Raw genomic sequence first — 22,913 nt, 5'->3', positions numbered from 1 at the left:
TGGTGCACCTCTTACAGTTAACCATGAATGCTATAGGAACATGGTGATCAGGCCATTTATTCAGGATCTAAGAAGGTTTTGTCGTGCCAGGAACATGCATATGAATAGACAGTGGTTCCAACAAGACGGGGCGACCTGCCACACAGCTCGACAGACTAGGGCTATGTTGCAAGAAACCTTTCCAGGACAAGTAATTTCCTGCGGAGCTGAGTTCCCCTACCCATCACATTCCCCCGATCTCACACCACCTGATGCTTACGTGTGGGGAATGTTAAAGGAGCAAATTTTTTAATTGTCCAGATCCACCCAAAAGTGTGCCTGCATTACATCAGAAGATCGTCTCGTTCTTCGGGACTCTGCAGCAACCTATGTTCCAGAATATATTGGAAAATCTGCGTGATCATTATGAACACCGCCTACAGGGCAATGGAGCACATTTTGAACATTTACACTATCATCTCGATAAGTAAGGTAATGACAATAAGACTAACATAATTTTCAGTACTGTATATTTTGGCACATACTGTACTTAGTTGAGCTGTTTAACCTCCAGGGTTGCTTTATCCCTTGGACTCAGCGAGGGATTCCACCTCTACCGCCTCAAAGGCAGTGTCCTGGAGCGTGAGGCATTCGGTCGGGGGATAGAACTGGGTAGGATGACCAGTAGCTCGCCCAGGCGGCCTCACCTACTATGCTGAACAGGGGTCTTGTGGGGGATGGGTAAACGGGAAGGGATAGACAAGGAGGAGGGAAGGAAGTGGCTGTGGCCTTAAGTTGGGTACCATCCCGGCATTTTACTGGAGGAGAAGTGGGAAACCACGGAAAACCATTTTGAGGATGGCTAAGGAGGGAATCGAACCCCCCTCTACTCAGCTGACCTCCCGAGGCTGAGTGGACCCCCTCCAGCCCTCGTACCACTTTTCAAATTTCCTGGCAGAGCCGGGAATCAAACCCGGGCCTCTGGGGGTGGCAGCTAATCACACTAACCACTACACCACAGAGGCGGACGCATTGATATACACTAATGGAAATTAATTTTTTTTTTAATTCCAAATTTTTTTTTTTTTGGAGTTTGATTGGGTGAGAAGTGGCCTCTGTGTTTAAAGTGTTAGTTGGCAAACTACAACCAACAATCAAGGTACAAAGTCCTGTATACTTCTTTTTTTGCTACACTCCTAGTCATTCGTGGGATGGTGTTTCTACAAAGACAGATTGTCAGTCTGAATTTTCAACACAGTGATTTTGTCCTGTTTTTTGAATTCTTATCAAACAAACAAAAAAATATATATTTTTTAAGTCTAAGAGGTCAGAAACCTCACTATTAGTCCTTATTGTTTCGTTTCAGTCTGTTGTCTTTTATTTTATTTTCTTCTTAGGTTTAGCACGTTTTGGACTCAACGGTAGAAATTCAGTAAGACTTACATTACTTTTATAGCATTATAAGGATGTAATATGTTGGAAATCTTAAGTGGAATGCCTTGTGGAGGAGTGTTGTGTTCACTGTGACAGTTAAGAACCCACCCGCCATCCCCCAGAAGTAATTTTGCTGTTATAAACCTAATAGAAGTTATCACGCGCCATAGTCCATCGCCTAACTACGTACCAGCATTTCCATTGGGTGAGACACTATGGGATGTGATGTCACTCCTAGCAATGAAGTAAGTGAATTCCGTTACCAACCCGCGCACAATAAATACACAAGGATACTAGAGGCCTAGGGCCGCTTCACAGCTTCTAACGTTGGTGATTACGCCCCCAGATCCCCTTTGCTTGATCCAGACCAATGGCTTTGCCACTGACCAATGGTCTAACCAATCCAGACCAATGGCTTTGTCACTGATCAATGGTCTAACCAATCCAGACCAATGGCTTTGTCACTAACCTACTGTAACGAGATTCGTAAATAAAAGTAGCGCCGCTGTGTTAACAAGATTTGTAAATAAAAGTAGCGCTGCTGCACTAGGACTAGTTCTTTATATGAACAGTTGGCAGCTCTGTCCACCGCACGATCAAGTCCTTCGTGAGAAGCGAGTGAGAGAGAAACAAATGACAGTGCAATCGCATTTGGATGTGTGGCGCTGGAAAATGTAAGATGTTCTGAACTTTTGCCTCGAATTTTATTGCTCCATCTAATGATGGAATTATGTTTTGTATTGAATTAGGAGGATACATTACATTTTTTTCCCTTGTAAAGAGTGATCTTCAGGCACGATGCAATTGTAAACAGCTTTAATTACCATGGCTTAACCCTTCAGACTACGACTACCTGATTCAGACTTCACGCAAGGTTAAGAGCAGCAGCGACAATAAAAGCCATTTACAACATCAGCTTCATAAACAGATTTTCTCTCAAGATTGCCATGGTACTATATGATGCCAAAATAATTCCCATTCTCACTAATGGGATAGAGATTACATGAAACAAGTTCACTAATAAGAATGACCTAGCCATATTGGAAAGGGTCAAGCCGCGATTCTTAAAGCCAACTCTCAGCGTATCTAAATATACAAGCTCCATACTTATCAATGAGCTTGCTGAGGGAGTCCTCCCTAATCAAAGATATACCGAGCTTGATAGCTGCAGTCGCTTAAGTGCGGCCAGTATCCAGTAATCAGGAGATAATGGGTTCGAACCCCACTGTTGGCAGCCCTGAAGATGGTTAGTTTCTTTTGGGGATCATTGTAAGTATCTAGGTGTTAATATAAGGAAAGATCTTCACTGGGGTAATCACATAAATGGGATTGTAAATAAAGGGTACCGATCTCTGCACATAGTTATGAGGGTGTTTAGGGGTTGTAGTAAGGATGTAAAGGAGAGTGCATATAAGTCTCTGGTAAGACCCCAATTAGAGTATGGTCCCAGTGTATGGGACCCTCACCAGGATTACCTGATTCAAGAACTGGAAAAAATCCAAAGAAAAGCAGCTTGATTTGTTCTGGGTGATTTCCGACAAAAGAGTAGCGTTACAAAAATGTTGCAATGTTTGGGTTGGGAAGAATTGAGAGAAAGAAGAAGAGCTGCTCGACTAAGTGGTATGTAAACTGCAAATAGGATAATATCTTTTGTTTATTTCCACCTATTCAATACATTACAAGAAGTTGGCATTTACTTTAAAACATTTTCATCACTTGTAATAAGTGGTATGTTCCGAGCTGTCAGCGGAGAGATGGCGTGGAATGACATTAGTAGACGAATAGGTTTGAATGGCGTCTATAAAAGTAGGAAAGATCACAATATGAAGATAAGGTTGGAATTCAAGAGGACAAACTGGGGCAAATATTCATTTATAGGAAGGGGAGTTAGGGATTGGAATAACTTTTTTTGCTAGGGGCTTTACGTCGCGCCGACACAGATAGGTCTTATGGCAACGATGGGATAGGAAAGGTCTAGGAGTTGGAAGAAAGCGGCCGTGGCCTTAATTAAGGTACAGCCCCAGCATTTGCCTGGTGTGAAAATGGGAAACCACGGAAAACCATTTTCAGGGCTGCCGATAGTGGGATTCGAACCTACTATCTCCCGGATGCAAGCTCACAGCCGCGCGCCTCTACGCGCACGGCCAACTCGCCCGGTTTGGAATAACTTACCAAGGGAGATTTCCAATTTCTTTGAAATCATTTCGGAAAAGGCTAGGAAAGCAACAGATAGGGAATCTGCCACCTGGGCGACTGCCCTAAATGCAGATCAGTATTGATTGATTCCCATGTTCACACCAGGCAAATGCTGGGGCTGTACCTTAATTAAGGCCGCTTCCTTCCCATTCCTATCCCATCGTCGCCATAAGAAATATCTGTGTCGGTGCGACGTAAAGCAAAAAAAAAAAAAAAATCGAAAATATGAGATTCAAATCACCTCTACTTCCTCTGGTTGGTTGGAAAAACCTCATAGAAGAAAGAAAAAGGAAGGAGATATGGCCAGAGTTCAACAAGATAGAGGCCATGATGAACCAGGTATGGGCCAATGCAAACCAGGACCTGAGCCAGTTTGTAAATTCTTAGGCGGGGCTACCACCATAAGGTCTGAAAGTCTTAGTTCTACCAAGAGCCTAATCCCAATTGTGAACTGTGTGGACTGTATTGTGACCATTATCAGGTTGTGGAGTGCACAAAACGAGCCAGGTTTATAACTGACTATTGTACAAACTAATTGACCCTCTCATTCTATGCACAATTTGTACACTTTATTGTTTAAATAAAAAGTCGTGTTCACATGCTTTTTCTTCTTTTTTCTTTTCAGAGTGGACATAATCGCCTTTGAGAACAAGACTGTTGTATTCTAATCAGCACTAAGGAACATAATCTTCGGTAAATGGAACAAGAGGGGCAGGTAAAACTTAACAATGTCCTCCCCAGCGCACAGACTTACACTCGTCTGGCATGTACTACTGTGTGATGCTCGTTTGTAGCTAGGAATGTACTTAGTTCTTTGGAATTGCTACCAACTGAGGGCATTAATGTAAGTTTATTTTTTTTTGCCACTGGATTATTTAAAGGATAAGAAGTTAGAAAATCTATGGTGTTAGACTTTGTTAAGTGCACGTGTAAAATTATTTTATCATCATTGGTTTATGTTCACCATAAGAGGTTAGGAAAGTTATCACTATTGGATTATTTATAGCATGTAAGTTATACCAAGTGAAAGTGTACATATTTCAACTTATCACCATTGGTTTAAGAGTTTTTATTGTGCTGCAGCTGGCACTATTAGATGAATTCTGGGAATTATGCTGTACTGTATAAATTTCAGCCAATGGCAGTGGCTATTGATGCAAGCAGTACAGAAAATGCTCTACGATTTATATTAGGTTTAAAAAGTAGGCTATCTATTTCTGGGGACAGGCCGACAATTCCCTGTCCTTGGTAATGAACACATACCTCTAGATTTATATGGTTTATGTTTGCAAATAATGTGCTTTTGTAGGAGAGGCCATCATTAAGTATTAACAATAAGCAAAAAATTTGTGGAAATGTCAAAGCTTTTTATTCTTCTCTAATGAATCATCACTAGACTGAAGAAGAATGTGTATGATTTCTCAGCCTTTGTTCAACTCATGTACACACACTTTCTCCTCCAAAAATGAGCCGCTGGAAAAGGATTGGAGAAATGCATCCCATTATCGTACTCATTCTAGGGGTGAAATCTTCGCCGCCAAGCCCGCTGGGAACTGTAGTTTTCCAAGATAATTTGGGGCAATCGTACAACAATGTGATTGAAAATTGAAGCCGAGAAGACACCTTCTTGCGATTCCTTTGATATTTTCATAGATACACGAAGCACGCCAGGGTTAGAATGGAATTTAATCTTCAAGAAGATATCGAAAAAGCATCCAAATGTCTCAATAAAATAATACAAATGGCTAGGTGTAGAACTGCTTCAAAGTACTGCACATACGAGCGATCGGTTATACTATAATTACAAGTACAGAATGCTAAGTCTAATGTTCGGGAAAAGTAAAAAAATATAATCAAACACTTACCTGAATTTCTTATCAATCGGAATTGTATTCGCTACATTCCGCGATTCCTGTAAACTGCTGATACAGCGCGTCCAAGCCTACATGTATACACCCGTAAAAATCAACCTCACGATAAACAGTTATTCCACTTTCATACAAAAATCTTTTTCGCAAAATCTGCTACAAAGTACAAAGTGTTCTGTAAATACGGCCACTAGTCCAACCATCTTTGAAAACAAAAGATATCCCGGCGGGGCTCACGTAATTTCAATTGGAAAAGTAATTTGGCATCTGTTGACGTTTCACACAATCCTTGTGATCAGTTCCTGAAAAATGTGATTTCGAAACTAATTGTAGCTGAAGTCATTTATTTATACATGAATTAGTACAATTTCAAGCACAGCATTGACAAAAACCCATTCAGTATAATATTATCAACACAAACATCCCTAAACACAATCGTTCAATCTTCTCTGAGCCATAGAGGAAGATAAGTTGAATCATTCTGTGCTTTTTCAACCTAATAAAAATATGAATTTATGCATGAATCAGGAAGATTATGTTTAAACAGATATTTGTCGAAGTTGCGATTCTTTTTTTTTTTTTTTGTACTTTCAGATGAATTAACTCATTCTTTTCCCTTCTATATGAATTGTCCCTTCTAAATAGTGATCTCCATGGAAGTAATGGAGGGCAATGTTATGATGTATGATCTACAAATGGCAACTCTCTTGTGTTGTTGAATCAGTGTTGGGATGTGAACTTTTAAAGTGGAAGTTATTCTGGTGAAGTAATGGGTGAAATTTTATCAATTATACCTGGTGAGAGGCACTGTTTTGCGTTCTACCTGTTGAGAATGTAAGTTGTTTAAGAACATTACACCACTTTGGCAGTGGCTTAAAAACAGCAACACCTTTCATTTCAGCTGCCAGTGTTTTTGTTGCATTTATGTTACCGGTAAAGTAACATACAGTCCTATGTGGTAGTAATTTTGCTGTCGTATTGTGTCTGTTACCGTGGAATATTGATTTTTGGTGTAAGCATGCTATTTGTATTGACTGATGTTTATTATTTGTTTGTAATGATGTGATTTAAACCTCAACCTATATTTTTATCAGAAGAAAATGGATGTGACTGAGTCTACCGTAGATGTTGAGCTATGCGAGGAGACAGAGGGTGAGGTATCATCGACTTGCAATGATAATGTTAGATTAGATGATAGTACTGTGAATTCTGACATGATCTCATCTGACTGTCAATCATTTGTTGTGTCCAATGATAGTTCTGAAAACACTGCTGTACTTCAGGAAGAGACGAGCCATTCCCTTTCTCCCGACACCTCTGGTGTTGTTCTTAGGTATGTTAGTGAAGGTGATGGTGTAGTCTGTATGCCTTTTGAAACCCAAGGTGATATGAACACTGTGGAAATTCAAGAAGATGTAGTAGAGGAAGAAGTGAGTCTGACCTCTGATTTGGAAACTGTGCCAGAAGTGAGTATTCCTGTTGCTAATGTTGATGAGAGGGAGATCATTTCACTAGAGGAAAATGTTTTAATATCTACAACAATGGATGAAGGAGACTTTGCTGTTTTAAACTGGGAAGGTGAAGAAATTGTAGAAATGTCTTCAGCAGACAACTTGGATTTACAAGAGCAAATGGAACAATCAGTTGATGTTTCATCAGCAACTCAAGATACTTCCAGTTTAGATGCCAGAGGGGGTGCCCAACTTGCTGCTCAGTCTTTGCCATTTGCTTCAAATCCTGACAGCACAACTATTGAGACATCAGAAGCAAATAATAATATTGTAATCTATGAAAATGAAGTTTCAACAACTGGAGATGAATTGTGCATGGTATCGACCAGTCTTGTTATTCCAGTGTCAACAACAACTTCTGTTGCCTCAAATGAAAGCTTGTCAGTGCCTGGTTCTTCTACAAGTGTAACTGCTGTTAATTCTTCAGGCAATATTCCCATTTGTATGCTACGTCAGCGTAGAGAAGAATCTCACTTGTCTTCTGAAATTTCCACACAGAATTCAGGGATTTCTACTACTAGTTCAAAAGACGAGTCTGCTCATAAGAGACGTTGGGACCAAGTTCCTGTTAGTGCTAGTTGCAATTTGTCTTCAAATACTGAAAGTTTATTAACATCTTGGTCTCGTAGTCGTAGGGAGGATACGACAGTTTCATCTGAGACAGTAAGTCCAACATGTTCTGGGAAGAATCAGCCTGAAAAGGTTCCAAAACTGGATCGTGTTTCTTCTAGTAAGGACTCAAACTTGCACTGTCATACATTATCTCAGACTTCTGTTTCTGACCATCAAGAGAGCAACATTGATACCACCTCGCAAGCTCAGTTTTGTTCTGTATCTCATCCCTCTCAGAAAGTTGAAAGAGACTTAGGTTCAACATCAGATTCCACTACGACCGACGCAAGCGTTTCAGGTGTAGCCAGCTCTGATATGGTTAGCTGTAAGGAGGATTATGGGAATGGTGCCACTAGTTCAACATCAAATGATGATTCATTAGAACGTAGGATCCTTTCAGTAGATGATTCCAATAATCAGGTTTCTAAATCTTCAGAAGCTGTAGCACTAGAACAAAATAGATGTAAAATATCAGGTATGAATAACAATTTAAAATCTCCTCACTCAAGTGGGAGTCAAGATCCTGGAGAAATTCCAGAGGCTACTCATTCAGGGTTAAGAGATAATTCTGAAGTGTCTCCTTCGCCTTTGAAAGATTTGCATGAAGATGCTGATAAGGTAAAAGATAATGTAGTTTCACATTCTAAGGAAGATGATAGAGCTAAACACACAGAGGCCTCATCTGGACTGTTGTGTACCGGTACCGTACCAGCTGAGCCTTGCTGTAGGATAGATGATAGGACATCAACTTCAAGCGGTGATCCACCTACAAGCTCAGGTGGAGAGAAATCATCAAATACGACAGTAAAACATCCAGAAAGGAAGTCTACGGATCGTGGAAATGATAAAAGTCGGTTTTCTATCCTATCTGGTTGTAGAAAGCCGCTAGTAGGATCTTCGGTTGCCAGTGAAACATTAAAGTCTTCAAGATTACTAGCTGGAAAGGGATCATCTGAAGAATCTCGGAAGGAATCAAAGACATTGGAAGGCCGTGCAGAATCTCTTGCAGTTGAGGCTGTTGCAGGAACGTCCAATCCCAGCTCAAGTGGACTGCACAAAATGACTGGTTCAACTGAAACTAAAAATGGTTCTTCCTTCCCATCACAAGAAAAGAAACCAAGTGTCTCTTTGATGGCATCTAGAAATGTAGCCAGCTCGTCTTCGTCTGTCTCCGTGACATTAAGTTCTCCAGAGGAAAGGGATTCTAGTAAAGGAAATGGAAATCTTGGTACATTGAAGGCGAACATAAAAGTGTCTGATTCTTCATTGTTAAAAGCACAAGAATATAGTAAAGAGGCCGTGGAATTAAGACAGACAGGACCTAAAGCAGAGGGTGTGTCAGCAACTTGTTCGGAAGATAGACAACAGGATGCACCTAGCTTATCTGACAAGTTAGAAATAGGTCACTCAGAATCTGTCATAGCTAACGCTGGTGGTGAAACTACAAGCTCTAGTACAGGTGATAATATGGAGTCGCCAAAAGAAGAGCAGTCGTTAAGTAAAGAGCTTGGGAAAATATTTTCAGATTCCAATGAAAGTGGACCCGTTGCAAAGTCAGGTGAACTAGCTTCCCTCAGCACATTTGAAGACCCCACAGAATTTGACAATCAAACCACAATAGTGAAATCTAGTGATCAGCTTGAAGAAGTTGATAGTATTGCAACCAAGACTAGTGTGAAGTCCGGAAATGACAGTGAAGAGATGAAATCTGATCATTCTGAAACTCAAAAGATTAATCCTGATAAAATTAAGACTTACAGTAGATTTACTTCAGAGGGTGGGAAATCAGCCAGGATTAAAGAACGACCTGAAACTGTGAAAACTTCCAGATGGGATGTTGCTACATTTGCTCCCAAAATTAAACATGATGCTTTGCACAGTGATGTGGCTAAAATTTCAGAACACGAAAGAAAGCCATCTCATTTTGGGGATGATGATTGGAAACTTGGAAAAGAAGATAAATTAGCTAGTGTAAAAGGGATCTCTAAAGCTTCTGTCTCTTGTATAGAATCCACTCCAAAAATTGGAGTTGTGTCATCTTATTGTAAAAGCCGTGACAGACCTTCTGGTAAGGAAACTGTTACTCCAGTCTCGAAAGGAAATACGGTTGGTCATGATCCTATTGTAACAGCTCCCTGTTCTTCATCAAAATCTGAAGATTTGAAGTCAAACATTCTGAAATCAGTTAGTGTGGAATCGAAGTTAACTCGGAATGTTAAATCAGATCCTTCTCTAATAACCAAGGTGGACTCCATATCGAGTTCAACTGCACCTCTCAAGACGAGGGTTAAATTAGTAAGGCCACCGTTGTCGTCCGTCAGGGAGAGTAGTTCTGTTACATCAAGTAAATTAACCATTCTTGAATCCTTTCAGGAAAAACTCTCGGTAAAGAAACCTGAAGCACCCATCGTGGCCAAGGCTACTTCAAAAGGAGATGTAATATCTACAACAGAAGAAACTGACAAAGAATTAGATGATCTGGACTCTGAACCCCATTCCTTCCCGAAGGAAATGAGAACGTACTCGAGATTAGATGTGATGCAAAGCAAAGGTTCTCATTCAAAAAAATTGAAGAGCTTGAATACAAAAGAATTTTTGCTCGAAAGAGATGATGGAAAGAAGGAAGAGACTCAGCGTAGAAGCATCACTAGCATACCTAAACAAGCCACAGCACGACCTAGCATTCGTCAATCATACGTGAAAGATTGTACAGACTTGTCTTCAAAAGAATCCTCTTCTCCCACAAAATTTGAAACCAGAGAGAGTAAAATGGAAAAAGATGATGGCATTAAGAGTGATGATAATGTTTTGTTTAGCGAGACCATGGAAACAACCGAGACATTTGAGGAGACGACTCCCGTTCAAACAGTTACTCTCAAATCTGTTGATGAACCCAATACTGATATCGAAACTCCTGGCGAGGTTCATCTACGAGAAGAAATAAAGAGCACCAGTGACATTCGGAAATCTATATGTGATGAAACAGAAGTCTCTTCTACACCAAGTGATTTAAAATCAAAGGAGCAACATACAGTACACGATCAGCCTGTCTTACTAGAAACTCGGCAAGATAGGAAGACTCCTGCTGAGGATCCATCTTCTGGTTCAAAAACCAAAGTAAATCAGGATGCTGACATGACTTCCACTGATAAGTGTCAGTCTGTTGGAGAGGAATTACAGAGGTTGAGTGACACTATAAATAGTGACGATCAGATTTCTACAATTATCTCTTCTAAATCAGCCGTTGGTCCAGAAATAATTTCTCTTAGCTCACCTGGAGAGAAAACCACAGAACATACAGTGGAAGCGAAAGAGACCAATGGAACTAAGGGAGGCTACGGACTGCCAATGAATGAGCATAGAAGTCTAGATGTGGAGATGAGCATTGATAAAGGATTAGAAATTATACACAAGTCGGAACCAACTAATCCACCAGATGTTAAAAATTTGGGTTGTAATTTGACACATAAAACAGAAAAGCAGACTGGGATTGACGTTATTTCTGAGGAAAAACTTAGTGTCGACAAACCCGAGCGCCTTCCGGAAGATAGGTCCAATATTGTGGAAGTAAAACAATCCAGTGAAATACCTGTGGAATGCCCTGAGGAGGATGTATTTCATGGACATATTAAGACTGATTCTCTGGAAATTGTGAAGGAAACAACCCGACTCATTGAGGAAGTTAAGGATGTTGCAATTGTTGAAAATTCTGATAATGAAAAGAAGTCTGAAAAAATTACTGAAAAGTCAGAGTGTGCACAAAAATATGAGGAACATGAGATTCTACAAATGCTAACTGAAGAAAAGTCAGAAGAGTGCGTGAAAGAACCATGTTCCAAAGAAAATTTTGGAAGCTTTAAATCTTCAAATGAAGAAGGTATTGTGGACGAGGGCAGTGTTTCTTTGGGGGTGTCTAGTGGGGTTGAAGATACAACCATTTTCTCACAATCTGAGAAAGAAGGAGAAGAAGTGGGTAAAATAATGGATACTGCAGGTGGTCGCTATCCAGCAGAATCTCAAGAGAGAAGCTCTCAATCCACGGCTGACACATCTGCAAATGAAGATCTGACCAAGTTGCAGAACAAATCTGACTCATCAGAACAGGAATTGAAGGGAACAGCAATTAATACAAATGTAAATTCAGAATTGAGGCTGGAAGTGATGGAAGATACTAGTCAAAGTGAGAAACATAATGTAGATAACGAAACTTCCCAGCCAAGGGCGGAGAATAGTACTGATATAAAAGCTGGTACTCTGGAAGCTGCCCCATGCGTGGTAGTTAGTGTGAGTGAGAGCTTGGACTTTAATCAGCTGTCTAAAGAGAACACTATACAGACACCATCTGCTTCTGTTGAAAACCTTGGTGTTGTCCACAAGAAAGAAGATGACAGTATTGTTTCACAAAGTTTTGATTCCCAGTCAGATACAATAGAAGTTTCCAAAACATCTGTTCAAGACAAGAAGGAAGATATTACATCCAATATTGTGAAACAAGAAGAAAAGAAGCCTGAAGTAATGGTCCCTTCAGAGGAAAATTCAGCTATTATAAAACCAGATTCTACAGTAGAACTGAAAATATCTACTTGTGCAGAGAAAACAGATGAGTGGGAAATATTTGAGGGTTCAGATAATGAGAAAAGTCAAAAAGAAGATACAGATGGAAATTCTTCAGCTTCGGGTGATGAACTGGAAGAGATCGCTGCCTTCTTAAGACAATCAGAGGAAGAAAGTCGCATCGGGAATTCTCACAAAGTTAAGGAACTAGGAGAAACTGTACCCGTAATAATCACTAGTTCAGGAGATGATCGTGAAGGAAGTGCAGTTAAAGAAAGTACTGTTACTGAAGGAAAGCTGGAAGAAACAGAGATTACTGTTACTACAGAGCATGCTCGGGAACAAGAGGCCAAGGATAGTAGTGCGACTGATCGTTCCGAACAAAACACTACTGCAAGTTCTTCACAAGACATTGATAAGGATGTTGTAATTGGTGATTCTCTAATGAGCAAAGAACGCAGCAAGGAGGTTAATCAAGAGGATACGGTTACTGAATCTGGTTCATTTTCCAGTGAGAAGGTTGTATCACTTATATATTTTCAAGAAGTTTCAGATGGAAAAACCAATGATAGCATCACAGAAATTGACAAAAGTGCTTCAGAAGATCAGTCACAGTCGGGAGAAAGTAGAATTTCTTCTTCAAATGTGGAGGAAGTAGAACCTGCAGTGGGTAAAACAGAAAAAATTATACTGAAAATTACAAAGGATAAGAAATCGCCTAAGGAATTCTCTGTTCAGGAAGTAGAGGAGGGGAGGAAAACTGAATCTGAAAATTCAGGAGGAAATAATACTGCTGCAACAGTACAGGATTTCGAACTTGCATCTAGTAGTGATCCAACATCGCTGAAGGTGACTATCAAGGCATCTGAACAGTCGGCTGAAGGTGATAGAAAGACTCCCATAACTTTAAAGCTTGTCAAAGATGTCAGCAGTGAAGGGAAACTTAGTGGTCCAGGGTACATGAGTGTTCCTTCACCACTGGAGAAAGAGGAAGGGAACGTGAAGAAATCACTTGTAGCATCATCAGAAAATACAAAAGTAGACAAATTTACGTCGAGGAAAGAGGCAAGGAAACTGGAAACGTCTGTTTCATCTTCTACTTCAGCTGTAATGGTTTCTTCAGAATCTACAAGTCAACCTTCACAAGTATCCTCATCGGGTATGTCAGATGAATCTGAAGTAGGGAAGCTGACATTGAAATTAAAATTGCCTTCTTCAAATGAAACAGGATCAGTTGCAGTGGTTCCTAAAGCAAGTACAGGTGTGAAACCAGGTTCTTCAAAACAACCTGAAAATAATTCTGTTCATGAAGAAGAACAACCTAAAGTTGAAAAATTAACGCTGAAACTTAAAAAGGATGGGCATTGTGAAAATGTTACGTATACTAAGAGTGAAACCAAGGCGGAAGTCAGCCCGAAAGTGGAGAAACTCACAATAAAAACAAAAACGGTTGGCAGTTCAGAATGTATTGTTGCAGAGCCTATCCATGAGAATGCGTTAGATACTTCTCGGACCGCAGAGACAATGTTTGCAGACACTATTTCACTAGAACAAAGCCCGAAAGTGGAGAAACTAACTCTTAGGTTGCGGAAAGACTCTGCAGGATCTGACTCTTCTAAGTCATACGTTGAATCTTCTGAAATAAGGCATTCCAGTGCCGAGGACTCTCCTAAACGTGAGAAAATTACCTTGAGGATTAGGACTGATTCTGGTAGTTCAGAAATTTCAAACCCATCAAAACGGTCTAGGAAAGATTCTTGTAGTTTGGAGGTGTGTGAGAGCGTGAAGAGGCCAAGAAGAGACTCGTCGAATTCGGAATTCAGTGTTGTCCATGACAAAACTACTTCAGGCAGCCTTAAAGTAACAGATACCCATACGGAGGAATGTACGTCGTCTGAGAAGATAACATTAACTCTTAGGAAAGTTCCCTCTACTTTGGAGGTCCTGTCGACACAAGAAAAGGTGGCAGCGAGTGGGGATAGTGTAAGAATATCTGAGGATGATCAACTGAGTTCATCTGTTAGTAAAGAGGAAAATAAAGTGGCAAAGCTAACTTTGAAATTGAAAGCAGATCCTTCCAAAGGAGATAAAAAGGATGTAAAAGAAGCTTCTGTTCTTGAAGATGCCATCACGTCAACGAGTAATGTTGACAAGTCCGAGGAAACGCCCCGGGTTGAAAAACTGACATTGAAACTGAAGAAGGATCAAGTCGGCAGTGCCAAGGATGAGGATATGACTGACTCTTCAGCCTCGTCAGATGTTCCCAAGGTTGAGAAGGAGCAGAAAGTCGAGAAACTGACATTAAAACTAAAGAAAGATCAAGTCAGCAGTTCAAAGGATGAGAATATAACAGATTCTTTGGCCACGTCAGATGTTTCAAAGTTTGAAGAGGAGCAGAAAGTGGAGAAACTCACATTAAAACTAAAGAAAGATCAAGTCAGCAGTGCAAAGGATGAGGATAAAACAGATTCTTCGGCCTTATCAGATGTTTCCAAGTTTGAGAAGGATCATAAAGAGGATCAGAAAGTTGAGAAACTGACATTAAAACTAAAGAAGGATCAAGTCAGCAGTGCAAAGGATGAGGATATAACAGATTTTTCGGCCTCATCAGATGTTTCAAAGTTTGAAGAGGAGCAGAAAGTGGAGAAACTCACATTAAAACTGAAGAAGGATCAAGTCAGCAGTGCAAAGGATGAGGATAAAACAGATTCTTCGGCCTCGTCAGGTGCTTCCAAGTTTGAGAAGGATCATAAAGAGGAGCAGAAAGTCGAGAAACTAACATTAAAAGTAAAGAAGGATCAAGTCAGCAGTGCAAAGGATGAGGATAAAACAGATTCTTCGGCCTCGTCAGGTGCTTCCAAGTTTGAGAAGGATCATAAAGAGGAGCAGAAAGTCGAGAAACTAACATTAAAAGTAAAGAAGGATCAAGTCAGCAGCGCAAAGGATGAGGATAAAACAGATTCTTCGGCCTCGTCAGATGTTTCCAAGTTTGAGAAGGATCATAAAGAGGAGCAGAAAGTTGAGAAACTCACATTAAAACTGAAGAAGGATCAAGTCAGCAGCGCAAAGAATGAGGATAAAACAGATTCTTCGGCCTCGTCAGATGTTTCCAAGTTTGAGAAGGATCATAAAGAGGAGCAGAAAGTTGAGAAACTCACATTAAAACTGAAGAAGGATCAAGTCAGCAGTGTAAAGGATGAGGATAAAACAGATTCTTTGACCTCTTCAGATGTTTCCAAGTTTGAGAAGGATCATAAAGAGGAGCAGAAAGTTGAGAAACTCACATTAAAACTGAAGAAGGATCAAGTCAGCAGTGCAAAGGACGAGAATATAACAGACTCTTCGGCCTCGTCAAATGTTTCCAAGTTTGAAGAGGAGCAGAAAGTTGAGAAACTCACATTAAAACTGAAGAAGGATCAAGTCAGTAGTGCAAAGGATGAGGATAAAACAGATTCTTCGGCCTCGTCAGATGTTTCCAAGTTTGAGATGGATCATAAAGAGGAGCAGAAAGTTGAGAAACTGACATTAAAACTAAAGAAGGATCAAGTCAGCAGTGCAAAGGAAGAGGATATAACAGATTTTTCAGCCTCATCAGATGTTTCAAAGTTTGAAGAGGAGCAGAAAGTTGAGAAACTCGCATTAAAACTGAAGAAGGATCAAGTCAGCAGTGCAAAGGATGAGGATAAAACAGATTCTTCAGCCTCATCAGATGCCTCCAAGTTTGAGAAGGATCATAAAGAGGAGCAGAAAGTCGAGAAACTAACATTAAAAGTAAAGAAGGATCAAGTCAGCAGCGCAGAGGACGAGGATAAAACAGATTATTCGGCCTCAGATGTTTCTAAGTTTGAGAAAGATCATAAAGAGGAGCAGAAAGTGGAGAAACTCACAATAAAACTGAAGAAGGATCAAGTCAGCAGTGCAAAGGATGAGGATAAAACAGATTCTTCGGCCTCGTCAGATGTTTCCAAGTTTGAGAAGGATCATAAAGAGGAGCAGAAAGTTGAGAAACTCACATTAAAACTGAAGAAAGATCAAGTCAGCAATGCAACGGACATGGATATAGTTGATTCTTCGGCTTCGTCAGATGTTTCCAAGTTTGAGAAGGAACATCAAGAAGAGCAGAAGGTCGAGACATTTACATTAAAAGTAAAGAAGGATCAAGTCAGCAGTGCAAAGGATGAGGATATAACAGATTCTTCGGCCTCGTCAGATATTTCCAAATTTGAAGAGGAGCGCAAAGTGGAAGTGGAGAAACTCACTTTGAAACTGAGGAAGGATCAAGTTAGCAGTGGAAAGGATGTGAATATGACAGATTCTTCAGTTTTGTCAGATGTTCCCAAGTTTGAAGAGGAGCAGAAAGTGGAGAAATTCACTTTGAAACTGAGGAAGGATAATGTTTCAGGGAGTGATGACAGTTCTGAAGTTGTCAAAAGCAAGTTGGAGGTGGCCTCTAAGGAGGAACAAAAGGTTGAAAAATTAACTTTGAAACTAAAGAAAGATACTGTGCGATGTGACTGTCCTACTGATGATAAATCCTCTGGCAAAGATGAAAAGCCAATGAAGGAAGAGAAACTTACATTGAAGTTAAAGAAGGATATCTGTAAGTCAGATATTTCTGACAAAGAAGAAAACAAGGTGGAAAAATTAACCATAAAACGCAGAAAAGAGTCGGCACCTGTTGCTGAAACAAAACAGCCGTTACAATATACGGTTTCACCTACTGAAAAGAAAAAGCCAGTTACAACAGGAACAGGGGAAGAGGAAGTCAAATTTGATAAAGTTACACTGAAAATTAAGAAGGATGAATCTAAATCTGAAATGACAACACCTTCTCTGACTGATGTTAAACCCCATTCTGAGATAAAAGGTAAGAACAGCACTTCCAAATCTGAGACAGTTCTACCATCATCAGGTATTGCTGATAAAAGTAGTTCCAAAGGTGAAACTACAGCACTTTCTGCAAGCCCTTCTGATCAAACTTGTATTAATGTAGAATCTAAGAAGTGTGATTCCAAATCTGAGACAGTTCTGTCTTCTTCAAGCACCGGTGAGGGAAAGCTTTCCAAAGTTGAAGTAGACAAAAATAGTTCTAAAGCTACACCTTCCTCAAACACTTCTGAAGAAATTTGTACCGACATAGAAGCTATAAAGAACACTTCAAAGTCTGAAGAAGTTCTGTCATCTTCTGGTGCTGGCAAGAGAATCCTTTCTGAAGTGCAAATCTACAAAAAAAGTTCTGAAGCCACGCCTTCCTCAAACACTTCTGAAGAAATATGTGGTGATGAAGAAGCTAAAAAGAATGTTTTGAAATCTGAAGCAGTACTATCATCTTCAGGGGCTGGTGAGGGAATGCTTTTTGAAGCGGAATTCAAGAAAAATAGTTCTAAAGCTGCGCCTTCGTCAAACACTACTGTTGTCGATACCAAGAAGAACGCTTCCGAGCTTGAAGATGCTCCACAATCGCTGATAGTTAGTGATGAAACACTCTCCAATGTTTTAGTTGCCGAAGAAAATGCCGAAATTGAAACTGTCTCACCTTCTTCAAGCACCACCAGTAAAACGCAAACCAATGTAAAAAGCAATGAGGTAGCGCCACTGTTGAAGAGACCTCTATCGTCAAGTCTTGGTGATGAGAAACATACTGACAAGAACATTTCTAAAACTGATGGACTTCCAACACTGTCTTCTGATAAGACTGATGAATCTCATTCTGAGAGAGAAATACCTCCTGATGAAACTGATGAATCTCATTCTGGCAGAAAAATGCTTTCTGATAAGACTGACGAATCTCATACTGGTAAAGAAATCAAGGAGGCCGATCCCAAACCTGAGAAAGTTCATTCACCTCCTGCTTTGAATGCTGATAGTAAGCAAACTGATTCCAAAATCGAAAAGGATGATCTCAAAGATGGTACAATTTCACAATCATCCTTGCATGATAAACTTCACCCTGGTGTATGTATAAAGAGGGCTGATTCCGAAGCGGAGGTAATTCCGTCGTCAACATCAAGCATTAGAGATGAAACTCCCACTAATCAAAACATACAGAATGAGGTTATCGAACCTGGGACAGTCTTACCATCGTCTTTGAGTACTAAGGAAAAGGTACATTCCGATGCACGTATTGATGAGGTGGTTTCTCCATCTGAAGTGAGCGTTACAGAAACAGAAGTGAAGGATAACCAGAAAATATCTTCAGAAGTTGTAAGCAGTGAGCCTACTGATACTACATCCGAGGTAGCAAAACATTCTGCCACTTATGTTAGAAAAGTTCAAGATTTGCCTGTTGGTAAGAGAGAAGTGGACAAAGATAAACCTGTTTCTGAAGAGCAATCAAAATCTGATGAAGATAATGATGGAAATTCTATTGTTGAGAGGTCGCCATCTGAACAATATGAATTGAGTGGTAGAGAAGAGAACATACCAGAATTGAAAACTGAAGAAGGGAAATCATCAAGTAGTGAACCACTATTGGATGATAAAGAAGAGGGAATTAGAAGATTGGAAACCAAAGGAGAAAAGCAATTGAAACTGGAAGCAAAAGCACACGTTAAGAAGGAAATAACGCCAAAACTGAAAGCTAAAGAAGACAAACCGTTATGTTCAGAGGCAAGATTGGATGAAAAAGAAGAGGAGAAGGCAAAATTAGAGTCAGGAGGAGAGAAAATATTAAGACTAGAAACAAAAGTAGATGCTAAAGAAGGAAAAATGACAACATTAAAAACTAAGGAAGAAAAGTTTCCTGATAAAGGAACAGAATTGGAAGATAAAGAAGAGTGTAAGGCAAAGTTCGAAACTAAAGGAGTGGAGCTATCAAGACTGGATGCAAAAGTAGAAGTTAAAGAGGAGAAAATGGCAACGTTGAAAACCACAGAAAAAAAACTTTCGAATACAAGACTAAGATTGGATGATAAAGAAAAAGGAATGAAAAAAATGGCCACTAAAGGAGAGGAACATTCAGAAGTGGGAGCAAAAATGGATGCTAAGAAGAAGATTAAAGCAACAGTGAAAGCTAAAGGAGTGGCAAAATTGGAAATGAAAGGAGAAAAGCAGTTTAAACTGGAAGTAAAAACAGATGCTAAAGATAAGATTACAGCAGTGGCGAAGTCTAAACAAGAGAAAGTTCCGAATACAGGAGATAAATTGGATGATAAAGAAGAAGGAATGGCAAAATTGGAAACAAAAGAGAAGCAATCAAAACTGGAACCAAAAATGGATACTAAAGAGAAGATTACAGCAACGGTGAAGTCTGAACAAGAGAAACTTCCGAGTATGGCAGCAAAATTGGATAATAAAGAAGAGGAAATGGCAAAATTGCAAAAAGGAGAGAAGCCATCAAAACTGGAACAAAAAATGGATGCTAAAGAGAAGATTACAGCAACAGTGAAGTCTGAACAAGAGAAACTTCAGATTACAGCAGCAAAATTGGATGATAAAGAAAAGGAAATGGGAAAATTGGAAGAAGGAGGGAAACTGGAACCAAAAATGGATGCTAAAGAGAAGATTACAGGAACAGTGAAGTCTGAACAAGAGAAACTTCCGATTACAGCAGCAAAATTGGATGATAAAGAAAAGGAAATGGCAAAATTGGAAGAAGGAGGGAAGCTGGAACCAAAAATGGATGCTAAAGAGAAGATTACAGCAACAGTGAAGTGTAAACAAGAGAAACTTCTGAATACAGCAGCAAAATTAGGTGATAAAGAAGAACAAATGGCAAAATTGCAAAAAGGAGAGAAGCCATCAAAAATGGAACCAAAACTGGATGCTGATGAGGAAGGAAAGGCAACATTGAAAATTCAAGAAGGAAAACTATCAAATACAGAGGCAAAATCTGATGAAAATTTGGGTACTAAAGAAGAAAAAGCAACAAAATTGGGTACTAAAGCAGAGAAATCACCAAAATTGGAAGCCAAAATTGAGAAACCAGCATTAAAGAGAAAAATTGATTCCAAGACAGCCAAGACTTTCGATGCAGGTGCAGATGTTGACTCAGAAAATAAGATCACATCAAAACCCAGTAGTAGTGCAACTGAGAACTCTCCACAAAAAGTGATTATTAGTGTCGATTCAGTATCAGAGAAACTCATTATTGGGGGCAGTTCTGAGGGATTTGCAGTTAAGAAGGTTTTCAGAGCTCACGAGGAGGCCACTTTCGAAGAGAAGCAGTTGTCCAAAACCGAAATGAAATCTACAGCAAAGGAATCTTCTGATCTTAAAGATGAAGAGCCAAAGAGTAAGAAACTGAAAGTTGAAGCTAAGGTGTTAGAATCATCTGTTGTGCCACCACCTGTTGACGAGGTGTCACAAGATGTAGAGGTAATTTATTCTGTTGTAGAAGGCCAGTCAGACAAACAAGAAAGAATAGAACCAAGTCCACCACGTGTTGAGGGTAAGCTTAGAGAAATTTTGTCTAAAATGGGGGGTCAGGCATCTAAGCTTCTTGATTCTGATTTGTCAATAAGCATTTCTCAGCCAGAAGCTACACCGCCAGTATTTCAAGCTGCCCCTGGGTATATGAAGATCACGCTCGTGCAAGACGATAAAGAAGTTATAAACCTAGACTCGGATTCAGATACTGTAGGATCTAGTGCAGCTGTACCTATTGTCGGCCCATCCCCAGAGCAGTTTGAACCTCTTGGGACAATGCAAGGGCTTTCCGTGGATGTCGTAGAACCAGTGAAGAAGAAAGGGCGAGGAAGACCTCGAAAATCTACCCTCCCAGCAAAACCCATCCTGCCACGACCGGAATCGGAGTCGAGACCAAAGAGAATGTGCAGAGGAAGAGAAGGGCCTATCGTGCAGCCAAAGAAACCACGAGGAGGAGGACGCGGCAGGGGCAGAGGCAGGGCTTCAGGTGAGTTCAAGTGTGCTAGGTCATGTAATTGTGTTCCTTGTTTGTATAGTTTTAGTTTCTGTTGTGTTGCATGAAGACAGAACTTGGTTATGTTGTTTATTTCCTACCTTAAGCTTACTGCCAGAGTGGGTTGAAGGGATCACCAGGTCATCACATTGATCAGAAGCCAGACACTCAAAGAGGCTACAGCTATGAGATAAACTTTTCAGAGGTTGATCTACATTGAAAATGAACAGATACGTGTCCAAGGGATTGTACGAGAAAGTGACCCTTTAAAGTAACTGCCTGCATACCTCTTGGCAATTAATGAAAGTGTACCAGTAGCACTGCGACTTAGTGGACATTGTTCTGTTTTTCATGAACCATCCCATATATTTTAAAATACCTTGTTTAAACTTGAAGTAAGTCAACCGCAAGCTGTTGAAATTAAGTTCCTTAGATCAGCTGTACAGAAAACAAGGAAGGACAGAATTAGGAACTATCAGATTCGAAGAGACCTGCAGGTCAACCTGACCATTGAAGAAAGGCTGAAGTGGCTAGGACACGTTAAGAGGATGCAGGTGACTCGAACACCAAGGAAGTATTTTGAAAAGATCTTTCTGGGACGAAGACCAAGTAGACGCCCTCAAAAAAGGTGTTAGATCAGATAAGAGAAGACCCAGAGAAGAGAGGAGAAACATGGGATGTCCTAGAGAGAAAAGAAGCATACCAGGACCGTAATAAATAGAGGCACATTGTTCTTAGACATGCTACCCGGAATGCATGATGATGATGAAACTTAATTTATCACAAAGCTCTGATGGATATTTCTCATTGTGTAAAGTTATTACAATGTGTTTGGTTGGCACTAAATGTAACAAACCAGTGAGACAGGCATATATAAAATGTAAAAATGGCAACTTAAAATCCTCCATACTGAACATTGTTTTTTTTTCAACACTTTATGTACTGGAATTGGGTTGTCTCTATTTTAATAATAATTTTATAATAATTTTAATAATAAGGGTGTAATGGGTAGGTTGCCCTACTCAAATGTCAACCTCACCTGCTAGTGGTGCACCCTGCTTTCAACTGACGAGGCTCTGGTGACCGAGCGACTCCTGGGATAAGGAGTCCCCCTCTGCTATGCCAACGACTCCCTATGAAGGCGGATGAACTGGCAGAGGTTGGGGCACTCTCTTACCCTTGAGGTGGGAAACCACCTCTAAAGGCTTAAGAACAATCTATGGTCAATGGCATAGAAAGTCCTCAATGGCGGACCAGGCATAGGGACTACTAAAACTTCCCTGGCGGCTGGGAAGGCGGGCGAAGGCTGCAGCAGTCTTGGAGCCTCCAGTCGTCGTAACTCTTATGCCACTGGAGACAGGTTCCGAGTCTGTCAAGAAATGTGTGATTGTCGATGTGCAGTAGCATTCCCATACTAAAAGATCTCACGCACAGGTGTCTTCTGAAGAACTCGGTAAATAAGTTCTTCAGGGAGACAGTAATACTCGTTTACGAAGGATTGCCCACCAGTAATAATAATAATAATAATAATAACCACCACCAACCGCATTTTTACTTTCCTCCAAGAGAAAAAGGCAAAGGGGGCATGGTTCAGTGAGGTACAGAAAGATCTGCAGGAGATTGGGATCTCATTTGAAGATATCCAGGAGCATGTCCCACGTAAGAAAAACCTCCAAGAACATCAGAGTTTCCAACCAAAGCCGAAGATGAAAACTGGAAAGGCATGGATGGAAGAGCGAAAGGAGCAACACCATATACGAATAAGGGAATACTGGACCAACATTAAAGCTCAAGGGAAACAGTTGAAATGACGTGGTCCTTAGTTGGCCGAAACAGAACAATAATAATAATAAAAATCGTCATCATCACTATCAACACAAGTAAATGGTATTCTTTGTG

The 22,913-nt window shown here is 40.2% G+C and overlaps 2 protein-coding genes across 3 annotated transcripts in view; one reads left to right on the top strand and one right to left on the bottom strand.

Annotated features, from left to right (window-relative positions):
* LOC136883457 (zinc finger matrin-type protein CG9776) overlaps positions 1 to 5,920 on the bottom strand; it is a 135,527-nt gene extending 129,607 nt beyond the window's left edge. For both annotated transcript variants that reach the window (XM_067155768.2, XM_067155769.2), the window contains exon 1: positions 5,475 to 5,920. The gene's annotated coding sequence lies outside the window, so the exon portion shown is untranslated. The remainder of the gene's footprint in view (positions 1 to 5,474) is intronic.
* A 657-nt stretch (positions 5,921 to 6,577) lies between these two features.
* Positions 6,578 to 22,913, top strand: part of LOC136883422 (serine-rich adhesin for platelets) — a 156,009-nt gene continuing 139,673 nt past the window's right edge. The window contains exon 1 of the mRNA XM_067155692.2: positions 6,578 to 21,008. Coding sequence (XP_067011793.2) covers positions 6,578 to 21,008 — 14,431 coding nt within the window. The remainder of the gene's footprint in view (positions 21,009 to 22,913) is intronic.

This window comes from Anabrus simplex, chromosome 11, assembly GCF_040414725.1.
Source record: "Anabrus simplex isolate iqAnaSimp1 chromosome 11, ASM4041472v1, whole genome shotgun sequence".
Classification (NCBI taxonomy): Eukaryota; Metazoa; Arthropoda; class Insecta; order Orthoptera; family Tettigoniidae; genus Anabrus; species Anabrus simplex.
This window is presented reverse-complemented; position numbering and strand designations above follow the sequence as displayed.